At 40.2% G+C, this 12,100-nt stretch overlaps 1 protein-coding gene across 3 annotated transcripts in view; it reads right to left on the bottom strand.

The window, feature by feature from the left end:
* The window catches only part of Neto2 (neuropilin and tolloid like 2), a 68,247-nt gene that overhangs the window by 52,843 nt on the left and 3,304 nt on the right, over positions 1–12,100 (bottom strand). For 2 of the 3 annotated variants that reach the window (XM_085843733.1, XM_021170077.3), the window contains exon 1: positions 5,516–5,683. The exons of the other annotated variant lie outside the window; for it this stretch is intronic. In XM_085843733.1, the coding sequence (XP_085699859.1) occupies positions 5,516–5,654 (139 nt within the window). In that variant the 5' untranslated portion in view covers positions 5,655–5,683. Of the gene's footprint in view, positions 1–5,515; positions 5,684–12,100 lie in introns of those variants that run through there. 3 annotated transcript variants of the gene reach the window in all.

Genomic DNA, 12,100 nt, shown 5'->3' with positions numbered 1-12,100 from the left:
GCTGCTGTCTGTACTAACTGAATGGTCTATTTCACCTTCTTTGAACTGAGGCAGGATTCTTAGTGCCTCTTCCATAAAGCCTCTAAGATATGGACACAGGGGGAAAATTCCTGAATAGATCAGCAATGGCTTGTGCTGTAAGATCAAGAATCGACAAATGGGACCTCATAAAATTGCAAAGCTTCTGTAAGGCAAAAGACACCGTCAATAAGACAAAAAGGCCACCAACAGATTGGGACAGGATCTTTACCTATCCTAAATCAGATAGGGGACTAATATCCAATATATATAAAGAACTCAAGAAGGTGGACTCCAGAAAATCAAATAACCCCATTAAAAAATGGGGCTCAGAGCTAAACAAAGAATTCTCAACTGAGGAATACCAAATGGCTGAGAAGCACCTGAAAAAATGTTCAGCATCCTTAATCATCAGGGAAATGCAAATCAAAACAACCCTGAGATTCCACCTCACACCAGTCAGAATGGCTAAGATCAAAAATTCAGGTGACAGCAGATGCGGAGAAAGAGGAACACTCCTCTATTGTTGGTGGGATTGCAAGCTTGTACAACCACTCTGGAAATCAGTCTGGCAGTTCCTCAGAAAATTGGACATAGTACTACTGGAGGATCCCGCAATACCTCTCCTGGGCATATATCCAGAAGATGTTCCAACTGGTAAGAAGGCTAGAAGCTTCCAGAACTAGGCCTAGGTTATCAGACAAAGGCTGTAAGCCTCCAAGACAACAATTGCTTCAGGCAAATAAAAGTTACTTTTACATAAATATGACATAAGTTTGACAGAATTGAAGTCCTTATACCTTCTAGAGGATAGGCTTATGACAGAAATGGAGGCTTCCAGTACAGACTTCTTGGTATGAGTCATGTAAAAATTGTTGGGGGTCTAGGAGTTACCTCACAAACCATACAAACACTGATCTCAGTCAGACAGGGATAGTTTATCGAGCATATGCCCCAGGACTGATCAATCAAGGACTAATGTCAGACTTGGGAGGTGACTGTGACACTAAGTGAAGATGCTATAGGGCTTCTTATGCCTGAGATCTACAAACATCTGTGCCAAGTTATTCCACCAATCAGGATTTAGGAATACGGTATTTCCTTAAGTATACGTCTTTGTTGTACATTCATCCTGTTCCCTTTGGTTGGGAGTATTCAACTATAGCAGGGGACTTGCCTTTCCTAGTATTAATGTCTTAACTTGCCAACTAGGATGTCAGTTACCCACCTATATGTCTCTTTCTGCCAAGCAGGGTATCAATTCTCAGGGAGGTTTTAGGAATTAAATTTTATTTGACCCTTACTCAAAATAGAAGTCTTATTCCAAATAGTTTCTTAAATTGGTGCAGGTGTTTCTCTTATGTTGGAGTCATTCCCAGGGACAACTAAAAGCAAATACCATAAAAGATCATACAGAGGTGTAGGAAGTGCTGTTGGGTAGTTGGTTCAGGTTCAAGTTAACTATACAAAGCAGTTCTAATTAACTACTATTGTGATTAGTTTCCAAGACCACCAAAGCACAGAATATCCTAGTAACAGCAGTAACAACATTTGAGAAAGTTTTCTTATGACATTAGTAACTGCAAAATGGCAGACTAGACAGGTAATAGTTACCTAGGCCTTAACATTCTACCTAGGCCTTAACAAAACCAGATTATTCTAATAGAGGAAATCTGAACCACATTAGAAGGATATATTTGCTAAGCCAGCCTAAATTATCTACAAGAATTTGATGGAGTGTTGGAGTAATCTTCAAACTGTCTCTATATTTTCAATTGTTAATTTGTACCAGCAGAGAACTAAGTATTGGCAAGATTTTGGTATGATCATTTGTTTGGCTCATCACTCTTATCTTAGGGTTTTATTGCTGTGAACAGGCACCAAGGCAACTCTGCATTTAATTGGGTCTGGCTTATTGGTCCTGAGGTTCAGTCCATTATCATCAAGGTAGGAGCATGGCAGCATCCAGGCAGGCATCATGCGGGAGGAGCTAAGGGTTCTACATCTTTTTCTGAAGGCAAACAGAAGACTGGCTTCCAGGAAGCTAGGACAAGGGTCTTAAAACCCACACTCAGTGACACACCTACTCCAACGAGGCCACACTTCCTAACCATGCCACTCCCTGGGACGAGCATATACAAACTATCACATTCCAATCACTGGCCCCCATAGGCTTGTCCAAGCACATGAGTTTATGGGGGCCATACCTAACCACAGCATAATAAAAAATACATTCAGTCCACTTCCAAAGTCCCCACAGTCTATAGCAGTCTCAACAATGTTAAAAGTCAAAGTCTCTTCTGAGATTCATCCAATCACTTAACTTCGATCCCTAAAGCAAGGCAGGAAATCAACAGGGCAAACTCCAAACTCTGCATCCCCATGTCTAAGTTCAAGGCAGTCTTCAAATCTCCAACTCCTTTTCATCTTTATAGACTCCAACAAACTTCTTTCTCCTAGGCTGGTTCCACTCCATTAGCAGCTTTCCTTGGCAAGAATCCCATGGCTCTAGCATCTTTAGCATCTTGGCGGCTCCAAGGCAACTTCTTGTTGTTCCAGTGTCTGAGATCCACACATGATCTTCTGGGCTTCTCCAAAGAGCTTGCTTTCTCTAGCACTCTAGGCTGACTGACTCCATTCCACTGCTTCTGCTGCTGCTGTTCTTGGGGTCATCCCATTGTAATAGCATCTCCAGTATGCTGGGGTCTTCTATTCCAACTAGGATTCACTAATAGCCTCTCATAGGCTCTCTTCATGGTGCCAAGCCTCTAATTCTTTCCATGATCCCTTCAGTTCTGGGCTTTCAACTGCATCTGAGGCTGCACCTTTACCAATGGCTTTCCATGGCCTCTCATAGTGCCAAGCCTCAGCTGCAATTCATGATGATTCCTTCATGTCTTCCAAACCAGTACCACCAGAATGACTCTTACACACTACTAAGTACAACTGCAGCATGAGGTACAACCTTGCCATCTCTGAAACACAGCTTCTTTGTGCTCTCAGAAAACACTTCCCAGAAGATTTCACTTCAGTGATGCTGGTCTCTTCTTAATCACCACTAATTAATCACCACTAATTTCTTAGCTCCAGCTAGCCAGCATCAATTGTCGCAGTAGTCTTTTTTCTCCTCTTGACTATAAAGTCAGAGACAAATGGCTAAAGCTGCTGAGATCTGCTACTTGCTGGGGCTAGAACATTGCCCCCTTGTTATATTATATTTTCAACAGCAGTTTTCCAACTTCTTCACTGCCTAAACTTGGTTGTCCTGGAACGTGCTCTGTTAGACTGAACTCAGAGATCTGCATACCTGTCTCCTAAATGCTGGATTAAGGTGTGGTCCACCATGCCAGGATTTACATTTTTTCTCTACTGGAAATTTACTCTGTACCAGGCTCATCTTGAATTCAGAGATCTGCTTATCTTTACCTCTTGAGATTAAAGGCTTGTACTACCATGCAAGGATTTAAATTTAGCTGGATGGGATCTTACCCCAAGGTCATCACTCCCTTAATTTAACATCCGTGAACACAGGATTTAGCTCCATTTTACTTCCTGGTGCACCTTTAATACTTCAACCAAGTATTTTATATTTTTCCTTTCTAAGTTTGCTATGCTTGTTCAAAATGCTCTTCAGGAGACTTAATCAGAGAACAAAGGTCTCTGCTGGGCTTTTTTGAGACTTCCTTTATCAGTACAATTAATCTAAATCTTTTACCTAAGGCCTTAGGCAGACTCTTCTGACAATGGCAAAAAGCAGGCACATTCTTCACCAAAATACCACAAAAGCAGTCTCTATGCCACAGACTGAAATTCTTCTCCACTGAAACCTCTTGGGCCAGGTCTGCACAGTTCAAATCACCCTCAGCAACAAAGTCTTCCATATTCCTACCAGGATGGCCCATTAAGCTCCACTCAAAGGATTCCACTGCATTTTAAATCCAAAGTCCCAAAATCCACATTCTTTCAAACAAAAGCATGGTCAGGCCTACCACAGCAATACCCTAGTCCCTGGTACCAGCTTCTGTCTTAGTTAGGGTTTTACTTCTGTGAACAAACACTATGACGAAGGCAACTCCTGTAAGGGTAACATTTAATTGGGGCTGGCTTCAGAGGTTCAGTCCATCATTATCAACACAGGAGCATGGTAGTGTCTAGGCAGGCATGGTGTAGGAGGAGCTTAGAGTTCAACATCTTGTTCCAAAGGCAAACAGGAGAAGACTGGCTTCCAGGCAGCGAGGATAAGGGTCTTAAAACCCACACCCACAGTAACACACCTACTCCAACAAGGCCACACCTCCCAATAGTGCCACTCCCTGGGCCAAGCATATACAAACCATCACAACTGTGTTTTTTATTTTGTAAATATTCATCCTTCCTAAAGGCAATGTAGAAATGAATCAGAAGTTGTCTTGCTACTGATAGGTTATAATAAAGATCTGATGGCCAACAGCTTGGGCAGGTGGAAGAGTAACATAAGGAGAAGATAGAAGTGGGGATTCAAGAGTGGACATAGAAAGGAATAGACATGGACCACAGCAGAACAGTAAGGTAAAGAGCAAGCCACATCCGGGTCATAAGCTAGAAAGTTGTGTTAAGTTAGATGATCTAGCTGGTAGACCACCCAAGCAAAAGGCCTAAGCTTTATACTATAACAGAAGCCTTTATGTCATTATTTATACTGCTGATGGGTCCTCAGAAAGTCCTGAAATAGTGGGACTTTCAGTATACCTTCCCAGGTAAACTGCTGATTTTCATGTTAATGAGAGATTAAAAAAAAAAAAAAGCAAAACAGAAGTCAATGGCTTCTCAGGGGAAACACTGGACAACAGAGTATGAAAGCCAGCAACCACTGGTTGTTGAGGAATAATTAGTGAATAGCTATTAGATCTTGACAAAATCACCCAAATTCAGGTAGAAGGAATACATTTCTTCTGTGAAGTCATTTACTGTGAGTTATATGCCACTAAGAGACTTAATGACTATTGCTCAACACTGGGGATAAATTTGTTAGGATCCACTTGAAATTTTAAAAATTTATTTACTTTATATCCAGATTATAGCTTCCCCTCCCTCCCCCCTCCTTCCTTTCTCCTATGAAAAGGAGAGGCCTCCATGTATATCAACTTGCAGTAGGACTAGGTGAATCTTCTATTGTGGCTAGGCAAGGCAGCCTAGTTAGGGGAAAAGGGATATAAAGGCAGGCAACAGAGTCAGAGACAGTCCCCACTCCTGCTATTAGGAATCCCACATGAAGATTGAGCTGTACAACTGTTACATATATGCAGAGGGCCTAGGTTCCATCCCATGCATGTTCTCTGGTTGGTAATTCAATACTCTGGTGGAGTATTTTTATCCTACCTATCCATTAACCTAATGGAAAAGGATGGGAGATTTTGTCAAGATCTGATAGCTATCAACTAGTTATTCCTCAACAACCAGTGGTTTCTGGCTTTCATACTCTGTTGTCCAGTGTTTCCCCTGAGAAGCCACAACTTACCTATGGGCCCAGGTAAGTTAATTCTGTATGTTTTCTTATGGTGTCCTTGATCGTTCTGGCTCCTTCCATCCTTATTCTTCCACAGGATTCCCCAAGCTCTGCCTAATGTTTGGCTGTGGATCACTGCATTTGTTCCCATCAGTTGCTGGGTGAAGCTTCTCAGATGACAGTTATGTTAGGCACCTGTTTGCAAGTATAGTAGAATATCAATAATGTTAGGGGTGGGCTCTCTCTCATGGTATGGGTCTCAAGCTGGTCTAGTCCTTGGTTGGCCATTTCTTCAATTTCTGCTACAACTTTACCCTCACACTTCTTGTGGGCAGGTCCAACTGTGGGTCTAAGGTTTTGGGATCCACTTGAATTTTAACCAGAGATTGCTGAATGGTTATGACCAATATTATTAGTACTGGATGAGTCCAAAGGGTCTTGGTCAAATACTGAGATGTAGGTGGGTATGGTATTATAGGAACATAGCTTTCTGGTGGGATTAATTGTATTACTCTTTTTCCCTTTGGAAAGAAAGAGCTTGATTATATACTTATAAAATTTCTCCCTAAAGACACATGGAGGTTGTAGCAATCAATAAGCAGCATAGTGACTTTCCAGGAAGGAGCATTATTACAAAGAAAAATGTTGAGATTTGGAAACTATCATAGGTTGGGTAACAATCCCAACCATTTGAAGAAGCTTGGAACTCTCAGCAAGAGAAATGAAAGTGTCAAGGTTAATAAGGAATAGAATATACCATGTGCTATGGTTTGCATGAGAATGGTCCCACAAGCTCACATATTTGTATGTTTGATTTCCAGTTGGTAGCCTGTGTAGGAAGAATTAGGAAGTGTGGCCTTGTTGGAGCTATGTCACAGAAAATGGGCTGTAAGGTTTCAAAACCCTCACCAGGCTCAGTCTTTCTCTCTCTCTAAGCATGGAGCTTATGGATCAGATTGTCATCCCGCAGTTACTGCTCCAGCACTATGCCTGCCTGTCTGCAGCCACACTCCCCACCATGATAATCAGGGGCTAACCTGTGGAGGACCCAATTAAATGCTTCCTCTATAAGCTGCCTTGGTCATGGTGTCTCTTCAAAGAAATAGAACAGTAACTAAAAGACCATGTCAAACATTGATCTGATTAGTTGTGATAGTTTTTTTTTTTCCTCCCTTTTTGTCACTATGACAAATACCTGAGAGGAGGAAAAAAGGAAGATTTATTTTGGCTTATAGTTTCAATGATTTTAGTCCACGGAGAGATTGCTCCATTGCTTTTGGACTGAGGGTGCATATAATGGAAGAGGGGGTGTGGTAGAGTAGAATTGCTCACCTCATAGCAGCCAGGAAGCAGAAAGAGCAGAAGGGGCTAAGACAAAATAAATTCCTCAGTGTTGAACTCCAGTGGCCTCCATCCTTCATCCAGGTACTACTCAGGCACTATTTCCTCAATAGCTCATTCAGAATAAGCTCAGTAAATAAGTAACTTATTAGTAAAATTAATGTCTTTATGTGGTGGTTTGAAGAGAAATGCCCCACACAGACTTACATGTTTGAATGTTTGTCTATTAGGAGGTGTGGCCTTGTTAGAATAGGTGTGGCCTTGTTAGAGGGAGCATGCCACTGTGAAGGCAGGCTTTGAGGACTTATATGCTCAAGATACAACCAATGTGGACACAATCTCTCCTTGCTGCCTTTAGATCAAGATGCAAGCTCTTCCTGATATAGCTAGCTGTCTCCTGAGAGGCCCTGCTAGAGCCTTACAAATACAGAGGCAGATGCTTGCAGCCAACCATTCGACTGAGCATGGGGTCCCCAATAGAGGAGTTAGAGAAAGGACTGAAGGAGTTGAAGAGGAACATAGGAAGAACAACCAGACCCTCCCAGAGCTCCCAGGGACTAAGCCATCAACCAAGGAGTACACGTGGCTCCAGCTGCATATGTAGCAGATGGTAGCCTTAACAGGCATCAATGGGAGAAGAGGTCCTTGGTCCCATGAAGGCTCGATATGATGCCCCAGTGTAGGGGAATGGAGGCTGGGGAGGTGGGAGTGGGTGGATGAGTGGAGGAACACCCTCATAGAAGTAGGGGAGGGAAGATGGGATAGGGGGTTTCCAGGAGCGGGGTGGGGCAGGGAAAGGGGATAACATTTGAAATGAAAATAAAAAAAATATTCAATTAAAAAAAAGATGTAAGCTCTTAGTTCCTTCTCCAGCACCATGTCTGCCTTCCTGTGCCATGTTTTCTGCCATGATAATAATAACTAAACCTCTGAAACTGTAAGTTAGCCTCAATTAAATGTTTTCCTTTATCTGGAAATCATTTCCTTGCCACAGTCATGGTGTACCTTCACAATGATAAAACCCTAAGACACTTTATTATTCAATTACCACTTAAGAGTGCCATATATTTGTGTGTGTGTAGGAGTACACTTTATCTTCATTTAAATTCATGTGTAAGATAGAGGTTGATGTCAGGTGTCACTCTCAATCACTCTCATATTCATACATATATATATACACACACATATATGTATATATACATATATTCACACACACACATATATACATGTTATTACACACACACACACATATATAATATACTAAATTTTGGGTCATTTTTACATCCCCCATTAGTCTCACACACTCATATAACACCTTGCTGAAACCCCAGTTCTCCTAATAAGCCTCCTTCTACTGTGATCTCTTCTTCCTTCCTTCCTTTTTTTCCCCCTGACCCATGGAGGTTAATTATCGTTGTTTGTAAAAGTGTGAGTAGGGGGTTGTGATAAATTGCCTTCTAAATAATTAATGCAGTGACTCACAACTGGCCAAACAGTGGAAAATAAGCAACTGTAGAATGTTTTCGTCTAACCAGAACATTTGTATTGCTCCCTTCAACACTTAGGGAACATCATGGAAAAGGATGTCCAAAGAACAGAAGAGCCTGAAGTTAGGAAGGAGTACCATCTTCTGGTCATGGCCACTGTACTCATGAACTCACCACAGCTGTGGTAACCTTGCACAAGACTGGGCCTATCTATCACTATTCATCGTGCATGGGGGAAGGTTCATGAAGACCTACCTCTTACTGAGGAACGTTGGGAAGTTAATGGGTGCTGACGAGAAAATACCACTTTCTTCAGTGCCATGGCTTACCAATAAATAAGTTGTTTATGTTACTTTTTGAGAGAAGTTCTCTCAATCTGGAGGTAGTCAATTTCATTAGATTAGCTGACCAGGAAGCCCCAACAATCCTACCTTCTCTGCCTTTTCAGTGCCAGGATTGTAGATATACTTCACTGTGCCTTATATAGCAAGCGTAGTACTCATCAAGCCATTCTATCAGACCCTGGGTTTATATCCAAACCATAGCACTAGTTCACCTTTAATGGCTTAAACCCTGCCTTACTCCTTTTGTGTAAGAAGATGTCTCTTTTGTGTGCAGCTTAACACATAAGTCAGAGTAGTCATGAAACAAAAGGAACTTACGCCCTGTGCCTGGTACAACTAAGTAGACAGCTAAACTTGTGCCTTGTTTTGTTGCACATGTGCTGGTCCAGAATATTGTATGAAAACTGGAAGAATCCTTAGGATCTCAATTCTGGTAACACTGAATGTCAATACAAATTTGCTAAGAAAGATTTCAAGCCTATAAGGAGGTTGTATTTTAATATTTTGCAAACTGAGGAAACAACAGTCTTTGGTACAAAATCCAAGTGTGATTTTAAAGAACAGAGAGAGAGAGAGAGAGCGAGTAAGCTAGCTGGTAAAGATAAAGCTTTGGCTCTAGTACTATACAGATGATGAATAACAACATGAAGGAAGTACTAGGCTTGACTGGCTGATATTTAAACTTTTTTTTCAGTCACAATTAATTGGTTAGTCCTGGTAAAACAAAAATAAGACTTATTTTAGGGGTTATTTATTTTTTTTAAAAAATTACTTATTTTATGTGTGTTTTGCCTTTATGCATACATGTATACCACTACACGCTTGGTGTCCTCATCAGGTCCCCTGGAACTGGATATGCAGATGTTTGTGAGCCATCACGTGGGTTCTAGAAACTGAACCCAAGTCCTCTTCAAGAACAAGTGCTCTTAATCACTGAGCCATCTCTATAGCCTCTGGGTTATTTATCTTGACAGTTGAAATAGAAACATACTCACGCAAGGATCATAAAATTCAGCTTGTGGTTCTTCTCAGAATAGAATAAAAGTGAGTACCCTATACTTGCCAGCAAATGGTTACCAGATCCACTTTGAATTTAAGTTCAGTTATCCTACTGGGATCCTTCAACAATAATTAGAGTTTTACCCAAGTGTTGCTAAGGCTATTAGGAAGGATATATTCTTCTATTAGATTGTGGAGTGGCACAACTTTTTGGATGTTATATCTGATGCTATAGTTTAAAAAAATGAGCAGTCATTCTATTTCAGGTCTGAGAAAGAAATTAGTGAGGTAGTACTTTTCAAAGTTTAATCTCACCTCCAAGGTTATCAGATCAAATAGTGCTGGGTGAATGGGGTTTACTTTTAGCTGTCTAGAGGTTTATAGTAGGTCTTAGGAATCTGTATCTTCACCAGTTACCTATTGATGTGGATGCTGCTGGACCTGAGGCCATACTGTGAGAATGATCATATTATCCTGAAAGAAACAGATAGCTTGCTTTTTACTTCTTTGATACTGACAGAGACAAGTCTACATGGGGTAGGAGGTAACTTGAATTGGTTCTTGTAATGTTGGTCAGGTGAATTGCTTCACTGTTTTCTTGTGCCCCTACAAACACTTCTGTAGTTTCTGACTAAGCTCACTTGCTATGAGTCTTTGCATTTAGAAAAATCACCTCTACAATGTCTAAAAGCTCCTTCTAGGAACCTCTTCCAGATTAAGTTTACTTGACAAAATTCTCATTTTTACTATGTGACTATTTACTAGCTTTCCAACAATCTGAGTTTGTTACTTTCATTGATTTTATACATTTGCATATTAGCATTAGGACTGGGATATGTAGCAGAAATAATAAGATGAATAGTTTAAACTGTCATATACTGATTATGTAAACAAAAGGGAGACAAACAGTCAAAGCAAAGTGAAGATTGTTATCAGAGACCCCCAAACCATTCTATCTTATTCAGTTATACTTTCTATTTCCAAGGTCATTCATGACTCAATGTGGATATTAGGTTGCCAGCCACTACAGCTTCCAGATTTACTATGACTGCATCATACTCATCATGCAGGAAGCCATAACATAGAAGATTCTCCTTTCCTTTAAAAAACTTGCCCAGAATCTAAAATTATATTAAAACAAAAAGTACATTATAAATAACAAAGTAACAGTTTCCTTAAGATGCACACATCATTGTATATTCATATCTACCAGCTAGACAGAGTCACATAATCATACCTAACCCTAAAAGACTCTGGGAACAATATTCATTATGAGTAACTGTGTTTTAAACTAAACTTCAGAGAATTACTTAAGAGTAAAATTGCTATGTGGTGACAATCAAAAGTTTTGTACTATAGTACTCTGTGGACCAGTGTGCATAAATCAATTATCTTTTAAAAATGTAATTCAGATCACACCACAGCTTTTCATAAAATCTTCTAAAAGTCTCCCATTTTGTGTAAAATAAATCCATCAGCCATACTCTTTTGAGGTCTAGTGCAATCTGGCACCTGATGACTTCTGCAATCTCCTGATTGCTATCCACATATCTTCCTCCCATTATTCACTGTCAAGTTCTTCTGGTCTTAGGGATTAGCCCATGTTGTATGTCTAGAATTAGTCTCTGCACGGCTGATTCCTTCATTCTTACTGATTTTTTGAGGCTTCTCCAATTGCTAAATAAGCTGTCTTCTTTATCGTCTTACTCAATTGCCACTATTATTTGTCTTACTTATATATGATATGTAACTGATTTTTTTTCATGTGTGTATTTGTGCTTATTTAGTTTCTTCTTACTAAAAAGATGGGCCATGTTTTTCTGGTTCACTGGTATATCTTCACTGCCTTGAGGACTAGCCTGGCCCATAATAGCACTCAATACAAATTAGATGAATGCATGAAGTGACTAAGCAGGAATCTGACTGCACATAGTACTGAAAGAGGTGTACTAATTGACAAATTCACACTTCTGTAAAAAGGAGCATGTACACGGCCCAGCTTTTTATTTGTGTATAAATAAGGGAGAATAAGAAAAGAACAAACTATTTTTTCGTTCATTCTGTTCAGATACCAGATACTACTCTTGGTTTATCAACTTGGCTCAACTTATCTTTGCTAGCAATTAAACATGTCTCTTTCTAGGTCTTTCTATTGTAAGCATCTAAGCAGTAAATGTAAGGTTTGTTAAATCTAACACAAGATGACAGAATCATTTTTTTTAACTGATTATATTCCAAAGCACAAAAACATTCCCAAACTTAAATCTCATATATTATTAATGGAGAATGAAGATAGTTGGTAAACATTAGATCACTGCAGCCTATACACGGTGATCATCCTGCCAGGCACATTAATAAGAAAGTGACTACAGCAGAAGTGCTTTCTCTTTCTTGCACAGTGGGACACTAGGCTATTAGTGCTTTAA

The sequence above is a fragment of the Mus caroli genome, unplaced genomic scaffold (genome assembly GCF_978045245.1).
Source record: "Mus caroli unplaced genomic scaffold, Mus_caroli_1 scaffold_10, whole genome shotgun sequence".
NCBI classification, from domain to species: domain Eukaryota; kingdom Metazoa; phylum Chordata; class Mammalia; order Rodentia; family Muridae; genus Mus; species Mus caroli.
Note: the sequence above shows the minus strand (reverse complement) of the source record. Positions and strands in the feature narration are given on the sequence as shown.